The sequence below is a fragment of the Neopelma chrysocephalum genome, unplaced genomic scaffold (genome assembly GCF_003984885.1).
Source record: "Neopelma chrysocephalum unplaced genomic scaffold, ASM398488v2 Primary Assembly neopelma1_96814, whole genome shotgun sequence".
Taxonomy (NCBI): domain Eukaryota; kingdom Metazoa; phylum Chordata; class Aves; order Passeriformes; family Pipridae; genus Neopelma; species Neopelma chrysocephalum.
Genome location: NW_020925458.1, coordinates 1,523,252 through 1,536,777, shown reverse-complemented (window position 1 = coordinate 1,536,777; position 13,526 = coordinate 1,523,252). Strand labels below are relative to the sequence as shown.

The 13,526-nt window shown below is 49.9% G+C and overlaps 2 protein-coding genes across 6 annotated transcripts in view; one reads left to right on the top strand and one right to left on the bottom strand.

Moving 5' to 3' along the window:
- The window catches only part of LOC113981897 (butyrophilin subfamily 1 member A1-like), a 3,241-nt gene extending 1,779 nt beyond the window's left edge, over positions 1–1,462 (bottom strand). Inside the window, exon 1 of one of the 4 annotated variants that reach the window (XM_027709591.1) lies at positions 1,383–1,462. In XM_027709591.1, coding sequence (XP_027565392.1) covers positions 1,383–1,448 — 66 coding nt within the window. In that variant the 5' untranslated portion in view covers positions 1,449–1,462. Of the gene's footprint in view, positions 1–1,152; positions 1,349–1,382 lie in introns of those variants that run through there. The other 3 variants (XM_027709594.1, XM_027709593.1, XM_027709592.1) reach the window with 3 other exon arrangements.
- A 4,175-nt stretch (positions 1,463–5,637) lies between these two features.
- LOC113981918 (zinc finger protein RFP-like) lies at positions 5,638–10,790 on the top strand. Of its 2 annotated transcripts, none has more exons than XM_027709619.1 (8): positions 5,638–6,687; positions 7,392–7,487; positions 7,578–7,796; positions 7,898–7,920; positions 8,211–8,326; positions 8,740–8,787; positions 8,933–9,117; positions 9,656–10,790. In XM_027709619.1, exons 1-8 carry the CDS (start codon positions 6,292–6,294, stop codon positions 9,857–9,859), a joined length of 1,287 nt encoding a protein of 428 aa, XP_027565420.1. In that variant the 5' UTR covers positions 5,638–6,291; the 3' UTR covers positions 9,860–10,790. The 2 variants fall into 2 exon arrangements, with proteins under 2 accessions (XP_027565420.1, XP_027565419.1); XM_027709618.1 differs by lacking the exon at positions 9,656–10,790 and adding an exon at positions 9,279–9,446 and having other exon boundaries at positions 8,665–8,787.
- The last annotated feature ends 2,736 nt before the right edge of the window (positions 10,791–13,526 follow it).

Below are 13,526 nucleotides of genomic sequence, written 5' to 3'. Positions count from 1 at the left end.
AAAGAAAAAGAAAGAAAAAGAAAGAAAAAGAAAGAAAAAGAAAGAAAAAGAAAGAAAAAGAAAGAAAAAGAAAGAAAAAGAAAGAAAAAGAAAGAAAAAGAAAGAAAAAGAAAGAAAAAGAAAGAAAAAGAAAGAAAAAGAAAGAAAAAGAAAGAAAAAGAAAGAAAAAGAAAGAAAGAAAGAAAGAATAAAATCAAATTATTGTCCTTCAAACAGGCCCTTATCAGTTTTCTGCCCATTTTTATGTCAGGAAATGGGCTCAACCACCACATCTAATCAAAATACTTAAATAAAATGCCCATTTTTTTCTCCAAGAGTTGTAACAGAGCTTAGTTTATTTATGGAAAGACCCATGGAGAGGGGTTAAATCAATTAATTTCCCAATGACTATGAAGGGAACATGAGGAGCACATTTGGATGGACCCATCTACCTTGTAGATATTATTATAACCTAAAACCCCATTCCTTGTGCTGGTTCAGGGCTGAATCCATCTTAAATACATCTCTGCCTCCCCCATTCATCAACCAAATCTGACAAGGTTTATTTGAGTGAGGAAAGTCCTTAAAATTGAGATAAGCCAAGTCTACCTCTCATGTCCAGAGAAATCCTGTGAGGGGGGAGAAATTTGCTGCTGGTCCCGAAGAAAATGTGTGCAGGGGAGATAAGAGCTGGCACTGAAGGGCCTAAAATCCATCCTTCGGAAACTGGGGCTTTGCATGCAAAAAAGGGTTTGCCTGCGCTAAAGGGCCCTGGAAATGAGTAATAAAGCCAAAAATGGTTGAATAAACCATGCTGTAATAGTTGAAAATGAACAGGTTGCTTCATTTCCTTGTGCTCATTTCCTCAACAAATTTGCAGAAAGGGGGATTAAAGCAGCAGGGGGATAAGTAAAAGCGAGGAAAAGGTAAGAAAATCATCCTTAAATGAAGATAAAAGCAGGAGCCATCCTGTTTCTCACCCAGATTTCCCCAGATGGGTTGTTATGAGCAAATACAACCATGACCCTCCACTGCAAAACACCATGAAATCTGAAACAGAGACCCTGAGGTCAAAGCAAGGGCAAATCCACTTTCCTTCTTGTGTTGATGTGATGGAGAGAAAGCTCAAAATCCCCTTTTGCCCCCCAAAAGACAGCAAGTTGATGTAACCACCTATCAGCACTGTGAGTTCCCCCCGTATCAAACCTTTTTGGTGTTTTCCTTGGTGTCACCGGTGCTGTTTTCGGGTTGCTTTTTCTCCACTGGCTGCTTCTCCACTGGGTTTGTTTCCACTTGGCATTTTTTTCTCCTCTCTCTGGCACAGGCTCAGCCAAAGCTCGGTCCTGTCTCTGCCTCTGCCAGTTTTTATCGGTCAAGAAGGGAGGAGCCCTCTAATCTCTCACCTGCATATGGGGCCATGACGTGGTTTGACACTTCCTGCACCCTCTGATTGCACCTTTTTCCCCCATTTCAGGGCCATTTACTTTCAAGCATTGGAGAGGGAAGGGAGGAAAATTAAGACAGCGCAAAAAATATGCATTATTGCACGTCACCACTAGGAAGAAATTGGTTAAATTTTGCCCCCTAGCGGCCCAAATCTGGCTGTGGCCCCTTCTGCACAATGGAGCTGAACAAGGCAAAGCAGGGACAAGGCTGACAGCAGATTCCAGGTGAGGGATGAGACAGCAATGCCTAGAAATGAGACAACTTGGGAGAGATAAAACATGTTTAAAGAGAACTGTGAGTGAGGAAATTTGCTTTTCCCACTGGGGCAGGTTGTGCTGGGAGCTGAGCGCAGGAACACCCGAGGGTGGTTCTATGGCAGGCAGCTTCACCCTGTGCCACTGCCAACCCCCAGCATTCCTTTCTCCTCACGGGAGGGCAGCGTGGCCACAGCAGTGGCACAAAACTGGCATGCTGAGACCAGCCACAACTTCCTCTCTCGATGTTGAAGAGGCAAAAACCCCTCAGGGTTGCATGGGTGCTGGAGGCAATGGGTGAACCGCCACAGATTGTGGTCATGAAGATTTTTGGGGGACCTGCGAGGTGAGATCAGCTTCCTAAGACCCATCAGGCTTTGCTCCCTCCCTTCCCCCCCCCCCCCTCCCCCCCCAAAAATGGTGCAAAATGCAAATAGTTTAATTTCTTGGTGGGAAAGCAAAGCTCCAGTGCCTGGTTCTGGTTGTAGGAGAAACATAAAGCAAGTTGATCCCTGCTCTCCAGAGAAGGCAGCAAGGAGCCATTTTTGGAAGATTATTTGCTTTCCTCCCCCAAATAAATTAAGATTTTAAAGGCAGAATTATACAAATGATCTGGGCTGATCACTTACATTTTTAAAATAATTTTTTATTTTTATTTTTTTATATATTCGGGAGAAAATCCAGTCTCACCTGCTATCCCTAAGGAAAGTGTTGGCAGAGTTTCTAGACTGGAGAGTGAAGGCAGAGTTTCTAGACTGGAGAGTGAGCAAAGAGAAGCAGCATCGGGACTAGCTGGTACAGGGGGCCCCTTGGTGTTTTGACAGTTCAAATGGGTATTTATTTTTCCCCAAAACTCTCTGGAAGGGGGATCATCCATGAGGTATCTCGGTGCCCTGCAAAGTCTCAAACCCGGTTGGAGTGGTTGGTGCAGCTCCTGGGCAGGTTTGACCACCTCCATGTGCAGGTGCTTATTATCAACACTTTTAATCACTGCATTTTCATGGCATTGCTCATTTTCATCCCAGACTGCTTCCTAAAGGGACATTTGTTAATACAGAATTAACCCTCACCCATGCTTTCCAGAGCCTGATGTGGTTTTGGACAGAATATAAACAGGGAAGGGGAAAGAAGGAAAAGCATGGGGTGAAGTACTTAATTATGCTGCAGTCGCTAATTAGCCACATCCTCAGCTCTGCCCCAGTGTCACAGCCCCCCTGGCTCCAGCCAAAGTGCTTTTGTCCTTTAGCTTGAAAGGGGAAGTTCAGGGCTGGGGTTACACAGGGGTTTTCTGTCTCATCCAGGAGATGAGCAAGGCTGAGCGGCTCTGCATTGAGGCCAAGTTCGAGTGGCTGTGCCAGCTGCTGGTGGAGCAGGAGCACGTGGTCCTGGGGCAGGTGGTGGAGCTGAATGACTCCTTCACAGCCGCCCAGGCCAAAAAATCATCGCAGGTGGCTGAGGGGATCACATAGCTCCATGGGCTCATGGGGCAGCTGGAAGCCAAGTGCTTGCCCCAGGTGAGAGCCCTCCTTACCCAAAAGCCTTTCCAAAGCGCTGCCTACGAGATCCTTAATCACCCCCCCCCCCCCCCCCCCCCCCTTTTTATTTTTAGGATGTTGGGAGCATCGTAAGCAGGTATGTGGAAACTGGTCACTTTCCTCCCTTGTCACCCCACCTGTGGAGAGGGGTTCAAATATCCCTCGCATGCCATCCATCCCTGTCATTTATCTTCCCAGCTGTAGTGAAATGAGGCTTCACTTCCCCTCTGGGCTCCCCATGGATCTTGAGAAAAGCCTGAGCTCCTGCTGCCACCAGTGGAATGCTCTGTGAGAGGACCTGGAGGAGTTCAGAGGTATTTGGGGAGAGTTCTGGTATTTTAGGAGAATTTGGAGGCATTTTGGGAGGAATGCAGAGGTATTTGGGATAATTCAGTTATTTTTGTCATAACTCAGAGATGTTGGGGGGAAACTCAGAATTATTTTGGAAGGAATTCAGTTGTAGTTTGGGATAATTCAGTTATCTGGGGAGAAGCCAGAAGGAAGAGGAGGTTGTCCAAGGGGAGGCAGCAGCAGGCTCAGCACCCACTCGCCGCTCATGTCCTTCCCTCCTCCCAGGCACAGGTGCCTGCATGAGTCTCCCTGCAGTGAAGGCAACCCTGGAGCCTGGCATGGGTCCTCTCCCACAGCTCTTGGCAGACAGAAAAAGCATGTGGTGGGATGAGGAGAAGAAGCAGGATGAGGCTGGAGAGGCCCAGCAAGGCCAGGAGCCAGCTGGCAGCTGACAGGGGTCTCTGCGGGGAGATGCAGGACACAGACACAGTAGCTGGACTCTGCAAGATGCTGCCACAACCCAGAGCCCGGGGTGCTGCCCGTGTTCCCCAGGACACAAATGGCTTTCTGTCGAGCTTCCCTCCCAGCTCAGATCTTGTCACAGGACAAGATCTGTTCTGCCCCAAATTTACTGCCAGCAGTTACTCTGCTGCTTTAACTAGTGAGCGGTCTTGCGCTGCTGCTCAACATGAAGGTCGTGAAGTAAAAAAATAGGAAAAAACCTCCAGAATTTTTTTTTTGTGTGCATAGGATAGATATTACGGTATTTATTGCTTCTGCAGGCTAGGGAGACAGCAGCAGGCTAGCGAGAGGCAGCGGGATACACAGGTCCGGGTCCTTGGGTGGCGAGTGGCGGACCTATCCCGGTGCCTAAGTGCTCGGACGACTTGACTGCTCCTCCCCGTCGCTGGAAGCCGCTTTCCCGGCTCTGGCTGTCACCGCTCAGCTCCGGCGCAGTGCCGCGGGGAGTCACCGCTTGTCGCGCAGGGGGTGTTGTGGGATGGGGAGGATCGATCCCGGCCGCGCCTCGCCCGCCCCACGGTGCGGCTTTTAGATGCGGGGCAGTGGCCACCCCCCGCTGCGGCTCTTTATTTCTGTTTATTTTATTCTGTTCTATATATTGTATTCGCCCTCCTCTCTGTGCAGCCCTTCCGGCGACACCTGACAGCGGCCGTCCCGCGATGCAGGTCTTTCAGTGACACGAGGCGACAAGTCACTCCCTGGCGCGGCTTTCAGAGACTCGCGGGAGCAGCCACACCTCAGTGCAGCCCCGCCACCACCGGCTGCGCGTCTGCTCCAGGGTGGCTTTCCTGCGGCATCGGTGGCTGGTGGCTTCCATCCACCAAGAAGGAAACAAACCCAGCTACAACGCTACAAATTGCCGCAGGAAGTGAAGCGGTTGGAGTGCACATGGGCACCGAGGCGCTGCGGCTCCAAGAGCTGTTTTATTAGCCCCTCCCCCGCACTCCCCTTAATTAAGGTAGAAAGAGCGGTTTGCTTTTATGTGCATGCAGAGAGATAGCAAAAATGTACAAAAATAACAATTTCTGGGGAAAATATTTATATCTAGCACAGCCCTGGCTTCTCCTCCTGCTGCAGAAGCCTTGTGTAGGCTGAGATTCCTCTTAATAAAAGGACAGTAAGTGCCTGAAATAATTAAGAGTTAATTAAGCATAAAGTTGGTCTCCCGTTAACTAATTTTTCAGGCGTTTCCTAGAAAAAAATACTTTAAAAAAAAAGGAAGAGAGGATTTTAGGGGATCTTTCCCTTCCTTTCTGCCCCGAGATACCAAACTTTGAATTTATTTGGTCCCGGTTTCTCATGTTTTGTCCTGTCCCGTTCTGTCGTGCTCTGCCCCATTGCACCTCAAAGTGTGTTTTATCAGCCTTATTCATAACTATAATAATTCCTGATTAGTATTTTTGAAATTATTTTTACGTGGGTTTTGTTATTTCTACAATTCTATACTAAAATTTGCAATTACAGTTAAACATATTATATGTAATTACATTTTTATATATTATATAAAATATATTGAAACATAGTTAACATTTTTATTATAGTTAAAATATATAAAACTATATTTATATATCATATGCTTGATTATATATATTTAACATACTTTTATTATTCTATAGAAATGAAACTTTCAGGTCCAAGACCCTCGTTTGGTTCGGTGTCTGATTAATTTTATTGCAAAACTTCATTAACTCCTTCATACTCCCTCCTGGAATTTCTGCTCTAACACCACCTACCCCCACAGATCCTGAACCTAGTAGTTCTTTTCTTCCCCCCCCTTTGTTTCTTATTTTTGCCATGCAATTTGGGTGCTGAGGACAAGGGTGGGTTTTTATTTCACCCTAACACCCCCCCGCCCCTCGTTCCCAGTTGATATCCACATGAGCTCCATGGACCTCTGCTCACTTGCCACATTCCTGCTTTAATCCATGTTTCCTACAGCCACCCTCTGGCCGCACTTTGCTTCGCCCGCTGCAGCCGGAGTGGCAAAAATTCGCCTTGTTAATAACTCATCCCTCCTAACGCCCTCCCACTCCGCCTCCGCTGTCGCCGCCGGTGTTCGCTTCTGTCCTTGAATCCTTGCTGGCCTTGGCCTTGGAGGCGGTTTCGTCACTGGGCCAGTGGAAAAATCGGGTCAGCCCTACGTCGCTTTCGCCTGGCAGGTCCCGGATGCCAACACCAGGGTCCCGCCCCGTCGCCACTTCCAGGAAAACCCTGGCCAGGCCCCTTTTTGTGCGCACTTCTCCGAGTGCCCTTTAAAAACAACCATGGCTGCGGGAAATGCCATAAGATACCTCCAGGAGGAAACTACCTGCGCCGTCTGCCTGGACTTCTTCCACGACCCTGTCATGATCCTCAGCTGCGGCCACAATTTTTGCCGCCGTTGTCTCGATTGTTGCTCGGTGGATGCCGCCGGCGGTGGTTCCTGCCCGCAGTGCCGGGTCTCTTTCCCGCACGGCGGCTTCCGTCCCAACCGGCAGCTGGCCAACGTGGTGGCTGCCGTCCAGGAGCTGGACACGCCGGCGGCTCAGGAGCTTTGCCGGAGGCACCAACAACCCCTCACTCTTTTTAGTCACCGGGATGGAATCCTCGTCTGCGCTGCTTGCGCTGAGCATCGCGCTGAGCCCGCTGTGCCCCTCGAAGAGGCCGCTCGCTGGTACAGGGTGAGCGAATCCCTGTCTCAGACACTCTCTCCCTGCCTGAGAGACGCTAAAACCCCAGTTTCCCTTAAAGCTCTTCCCCCAAAATATGTATTTTGAGATGGGGCAAAGCTTTTCTCCATCTTTCCAGGAGAAAAATATTATGAGCATCCAAAAGTCAAAACTGAGCTGTAATGCTGCAATTTGCTGAGGGTTAAGTATGAAACAGGGCAGGAGTGTGGCAGTTTTGGAACCAAAACTAAATATTGGTGAATTCAAGCTGCTGCTGTCAGCCAGTGCCTTTGCTGTGGAGGATTCCTGTTCTGCTTCCGGGTGTGGAGGAGAAATGGGGGTCCCCAAGGGGGGGTTCGGACTTGGCTGGGTGTGCAAGGAGGGGGGAACGGGGGAATGGGAACTGAAGGGTGGTGGCAACTTTTTTACAGGAGAACTTGGAAAGGTAGGATTTCCCAGCCTGGCTGGAAGGACTGTAATGCCCATTTATCAGTATATATTTACATACCTTTACAGATGAGGCAAGACTATACATAGAGCATACCTATAAAATTAATTATAACATGGATATGCATGAACATATCTGCTTCAGTGCAGCTGGAGAGGAGGATGAGGAATGGACCACCTGCTTCGGCCATATTGCAGGTGCTTTAGGGGTCCCAGCTTCGCCTTATCCCCCTCCTCCAGGAGCCCAAACCCCTTTTTCCCGGTTGCAGAAGCAATTTGAAGATTCCCTAAAAAGCCTGCAAGAGGAGTATGAGCGACATGCCAGTCTCAGTGAGGCAGCGAAGGAGACAAGACAGGAGATGCTGGTGAGTGCTGCTGCAGTTAAGGTGCACTGTGGGGGCCAAAGTGCTTCATTCCCCACTCCAGCAGCATCCTTCTTCTCCTTCATCCCCTAGACTCGAGTCAGTGCTGAGAAGCAGAAGCTGCTGGTGATGCTGGAAGAGCTCCGGCGGGTTTTGACTGAGCAGGAGTCGCGTTTCCTTGCCCGGTTCCGTCGCCTGTGCTGGAGGCTGGAGGAACAGCAACGTGGTGAAGCTGCCAAGATAACCTGGATCCGGCAACACCGCGCTGAGCTCCAGGCCAAGTGCCAGCAACCGGATGTTGATCTGCTACGGGTGAGCCAAAACTGTCCCCACAAATCCCTCTGTTCGCCCCCACCCCTTGGCTTCTATTCCCAGGAAAACAGCCCTAAGCATCTCTCTCCCTTCCTCTTCAGGATGCCCAAACCACCCTGAGCAGGTACTGGGGCCAAAAAGCATCACCAGGAACACCAGTTTTGGGCCAAAATCCTCCACTTTTGGGATCTCCTCCTCACCCTGCATTCTTTTCCTCTGAGATTTTTGCTTTTGAGCTGGAGGGGGTTGGTGGTTAATCCAGAACTTGGCGAAGATGGGGGAATCTACCATCACATCTTGCAGGAGCTGGACCCTTGCCCAGGGAAAAAAAGATGTCCCTGTGGTTTTCCAGTGGTGGGGAAAGGAAATTTTGGGATTTCTTGGCATTAAACACCCCAATTTCCCCCCCTTGAGGTGCACAGAGAGGAAGGTGCAGCCGTCGCTGCTGTTGATGCCAGAGCTGGAAGCAGAGCTTGAGGATGTTACCCGGAAAACCAACATGCTGGCAGAGGCAGTGACACAGTTTAAAGGTGCTTGTAGAGGAAAAATTGGCAAAAAAGGGGATTTATAAAGCAGAAATGGGAACCTAGGGTGGGACTGGGAGGAAAGAGAACCCCAGGGTTGCCAAATTCAGCTGGACAGTGAAAGCGTCATTTTAAATCCTCCTTTATTTAAAAGAAAATCAAGGATTTATTCTTTTTATAGCAGCCTTAAGGCATAGGAAACTGGTGGTGGGAGATGCAGAGGGCTGTTGGTGGTTAATTGGCACCCAAATTAGGGCATTAATTATGTGTGGAGGTGGGTGATGCCCCAAATGAAGGGGGTTATATCTCCGACCTCTGGTGGTCTTGCCTTCTCCTTGCTGCAGGGAATGGGTGGATGTGGGGCAGCCTCAGAGCCAGATCCAGAGGTAAAAATCTCTGGGATCATCTTCTATTTCCAGACATCTTGGGCTGTTCACTGGAGGAAGACTCAGGGGGATACCGGAGAGGTGAGTCAGGCTTCAAGGTTGATGCTCAGATTCAGTATCCAGAACTGTGGCTCAGCTGCAGAACCTGGAGCTGATGCTCTGGTGTGATTTTTGAAGCTGATAACCCTGATGCATAGAGCCCCACTAACACGTCTCTCCTGTCCAGCAACTGTGACCCTGGATCCAGCCACAGCTCACCCCCAAATCCTGGTGTCAGCAGATGGCCGGACTGCAGGCCGCCGGGAATCACCCCCAGCTCCTCTTCCCTCAGGAAAGGAGCGTTTTGAGTCTCTCCGCTGTGTTTTGGGTCGGCAGGGCTTCGTGGGGGGCCGGCACTGCTGGGCTGTGGAGGTTCGTCCTGGTCCCGACTGGGCATTGGGGGTGGCTCGGGAATTCGTGTCTCGTAAGGGCTGCTTTGGTCTCAGCCCTGAGCGTGGAGTTTGGGCTGTGGGGCAGTGGTTGGGGCAGCTGCAGGCTCTCACCTGGCCCAGCCCCACATGTCTGCCCCAAAGCTACACGCTCCGACGCATCAAGGTGGCTCTGGATTACGCCGGTGGGCGGGTGGCTTTCCGCAATGCTGACAGCCAGACCGAAATCTTTACCTTTCCCCCAGCCACTTTTGCCGGTGAGCGACTCCGGCCACTGCTCTGGCTGGGTGAGGGTCCAGCTCTGCTCACCTTCTGCCCCTGAATCCCCCCAAAACCAGCCATGAACCTCCCAAGCACAGACACTTCCACCAACCCAGCAAATCCTGCACTCAATAAACAGCCCCAACTCCCCAACCCCTGACCCATTTCATTTTCCTTATAACACCTAATTTAACAATATTAATCACATTTCACTCCCTTGCTCCTCAGTTGGAGAACAGAGATATTTTTATTTCCCACAGCCCGGAAAAACAGGGAGAACATGCCTAAAGATTTTTGAAAAGCTCGCTTTGAGGCTTTGCTTCTGGATGCCTCGTAATAAGAATTTGCAAGTGGAAACATTTCTGCTTAGGACTTGCAAAGAATTTAAGGGAAATGGGCTAAAACCACCTCTCGTGCCTCCTGGGATCACTATGGCTCATGGTTTTGCCACTGCCACAAAGTGAGCAGAGAGAGAGGCCACAGACAGGATTTTATCCCCCATTTTATCCCCTTGCACTGCCTACAAGTTGAATAGAAGGGGAAAAAATAAACAACCTTGTATCTTGAGGCAGCAGAAAGTTGTTATTAGGGTTAAACCATGTGATAGAGACCTGTTATCAGCAAGCACAGGCAGGACTGGGCAGGTCTCTGCCTCTTACAGCCTCAGTCGCTCCATCTTCACTGCCAGACTTGCCTCCCCATCCACAGACATTCTTGACATCAGACTGAGGAAGAGGAGAAACCACAAGGAAAGGCAGCAGGGAAGGCAGCTGCTTTTATCTTCGGGGCCCTAATTTTAAATAACTGCCTTGACAAACCCACAGGTCACTGCTAAACCCAAATTACAGTCTTGGTCAGTTGTATAATTAGTTGTTTCCCTGTTTGGTTCATGGTGAGGTTGGTTGTGGGTGCTGTCTTCCTTAAAAGACAAGGCCCAGCAATGTGTAAATCAAAGTGCTTCTTTGCAGCATCCTGCTCCAAAAGATGAGCTTCCAACACTCAATTTTATCCACTTTTCATGTGAATAGCTTAATGGATATTTAATTTGAAAGTACATAAAAAATAACGAAACATAAACAACAAAAAAATCTGCTCTTCTGCATAGCTCAGCAGGTCCAGAGATGGCTCTCCAGCATGGAAGGGGGGGAGAGGGTGGTCAGAATCAGTCTCTTTTCACCCAAAGGCAGCTCACCAGCATCCCAACAGCAGTTCCAATGGCAGATTCTTGGGCAGGGAATGTGCACAGCCCTCGCTCCTCGAGCAGAGCCAGCAGATGCACCTCACAGCCCTCCCACGGAACCACCACTGCAGCTCCCAAAACCCTCCCCAGTGACAGAGACACCTCGTACCAGCCCATGAAAAGAGACTTAGGGGGTAGCTGAAGGGCTTTTTTTTTCCACAGGAGTCAAAGGTTTTTCCACAAGGCTGGAGGCCAGGTTGGGAGGTGGATGTGTTTCAGGGGGGTTTGGGGGTTGAGAATGAGTGTTCTTGGGGGTTTTTTATCCATTGCCCCCTGCTTCTCCCCATGCTGCCCCTCTCCCACTAACACTCTCAGAATTCAGACTGGAGTTGGAACGGTGCACCCGAAGGAAGTGTGGCAGGCACAAAGGAGCAAACCTGAGTGAGACTGCAGGGCCTCCGTGAGGATGGGGACATGAAACCTCCCCTGCTCCTCACTGGGGTCCATTTTAACTGAAAAAAGGCGGAATTATGGGCATGGGTTTACAACTATTCAGGTTAATAATTGGCAGGTTTTGGCAGGTGCTTATAAAAACAGGACTCAAAAGGCACTCAAATCAGCAGCTCATAATACCTAGAGGACACCAATTCATGTATATTTTGCCCCAAAATACAGCTCCAGTGCAAACCAGGGGGTGTCAGGGTTTTTGATCCTCTGCTTTTGGGGAGGTTTGCTCCATTTTGGGCCTTTTCCCCAAAGGAGCAGCCAGCATGCTGAGAAACGGTGATTTTCCACCTCGAAGTGGTGCTCACAGGGAAGAAATTCCCAACTTAGGGATGAACTGGTTAAGAAAAGGTGGGCACTGCTGCCTCCAGGAGAAAGTGCTGTTAAGCCACCATCCCCTTTGTTTTTGAGAAAACTGTCACTTCCTAAGTGAAAATAAGAAGTGGAGATGGGCAGGAAACAGCTCCAAAAGTATCCCTAAACCCTCCCAGAATTAACCCAGACCCTGCTTGGGGAGGGGGCATAAATCTGTCCAAGTGTCACCAGTTTGCCCAGTTTCCTCCTCCACTGGCCTTTTCCCCTCTTATTTAATTTATTGTAATAAAATTTCATTGGTTTGTTTCATTTTTTTCCATTTCATAACTTTGTCTGCTCAAAAGAGGTTTTTCTCCCCAAAATGAAGCCAAGCAGGATGTTTCTCCCCCCCAGGTTCCCTCATTGTCCAAAATCCCCTCCAAAAAGCCACATCTGATAGTTTATTTAAGCTAAAAAGAGCCTTTTTTAACAGCTGAATATAGGGGATGAGACCGTATAGTGCATTATAGGGCTTGGGCAGCATGAACAAAGCTGGTATCTGGGCTGAACAAAAGAAATCTGAATTGTGGGTGATTTTTAGTTTTTTTCCCTTTTATTCTGTAAAATAATTTCTCTACTCAGACACGCTTTAGACCTGAATTTCCCCCATGGCAGCATGAGATGTGGTGAAGGAGCACACCAAATCCTCCACATGAAAACACACCAAATCCCAGACAACTGAAAAAAACAAGAAATTGTGATAGACTGAATAAAGAAGCTTGTTAAGCTTGGCGATTTATTGTGTCTCTCATAACTTGGGATTGATGTCTTAAAGTGTTTTCAAGCCAGGTGAGGGAGAAGGCTGATAAGAAGCACATCCTGCGGAAGTGTGGTAATGTTTTTTATCATGCCAATTTCCTCCTTTCCAGTGGGGCACAACTGGCACCACTACACAGTCATGAGAAGCAGGGCCAAACAGCAGTCATGTCATTAGAATGGGCTGTAAACCATTGCTGTCCCCCAAATTGACTTGGACAAGTTATCAGCATGGAAGGGTGCCATGGGGAAGGGCGAAGGTTCAGTGGTGGCAGGGGCAAGGGAGCATGGGGGGCACCCCCCAGGCTGGGTGGTGTGGGAGAACTGGGGGTGTACCCCCAGAATGAAGGCAGGGGGAGGAGTGGGGCCAGGGGACGTCCCCAAGCCAGGTGGAGGGTCTGGGCCTGTCCCCCAACCCATGGGATGTGGGGGGCAAGAGGTGGAGTCCTTGGGGTGCTGGTTGCCCCACACATAGGTGCTGGTGCAGCAGGCTCAGGGTGCCCCTGCAGCAGAACAGAACTGCTCTTTGGCGGGGCTGGGGGTGGGTGGCAGCCCAAGCAGTGCTGCTCCCTCTCCCACCCCGGACCCAGGGGGGCTTTGACATCATCCTCAAGCCCTGGGAATGTAGTGAACAGGTGGGACCCCAGCAGGGGGTGCTCAGAGCCCCAGGATTCCCGTGGAAGGTGCAGTGGCTACCCCACTGTCACCACTGTCCTCACCATCCCTGCCATCTGCTCTGTCCCTCATGTCCCTCCCCTCTGTCCCCCCAGGTGACCGTGCAGCAGGTACAGGAGTTCCTACACCACTCATCCCTCACAGGTCCTCAAGGTGCCCAGTGATGTCATTCTCACCTGTGTCACATTCTCTGGTCCCCTGGGGTCCCTCAGCCACACCCTGTGGTGCTGCCCCCAGGTGGGGACTTTCAGAGGGGTAGGGACTGCCAGGGGTATGGGAACAGTCTGGGGTGGGGATACCTGGGGGGGTTCATCTGTGAGGATAAAGACACCTGGGAGAGATTGAGACAACTATGGGTGGGTTGAGGACAATTACAGGACAGGGTGGATGGGGACATACATGGGGACAAGGACCTCTGGGGTCTGCCTGGGGACCCAGGGAGGTCAGGGACCCCCAAGGAACTCCCCCAGACTCAGTTCCTGAGGGGTTGTGCTGAGGGGCAGAGTGGGGCAGAACTGGGGGTTGGGCAAACGGGGATTGGATGGACATCATTATAAAACTATAGAACCTGTGTCAAACCTGTGGTTTGAATTCCTGGGGCCTGGAGGCTCATTAAAGCTTCTGCTCATCTTATCTCCAACCTAAATTGTCCTGGAGTCTTT

What these genes read in the sequence shown, in the direction of transcription:
- LOC113981918 (XM_027709619.1), top strand. Translation starts at nt 6,292, where the DNA reads ATGGCTGCGGGAAATGCCATAAGATACCTCCAGGAGGAAACTACCTGC. An exon ending in GCCCAAACCACCCTGAGCAG is followed by an intron (nt 7,921 to 8,210) that starts GTACTGGGGCCA and finishes CCCCCCCTTGAG; the next exon opens with GTGCACAGAGAGGAAGGTGC. An exon ending in CTCAGGGGGATACCGGAGAG is followed by an intron (nt 8,788 to 8,932) that starts GTGAGTCAGGCT and finishes TCTCCTGTCCAG; the next exon opens with CAACTGTGACCCTGGATCCA.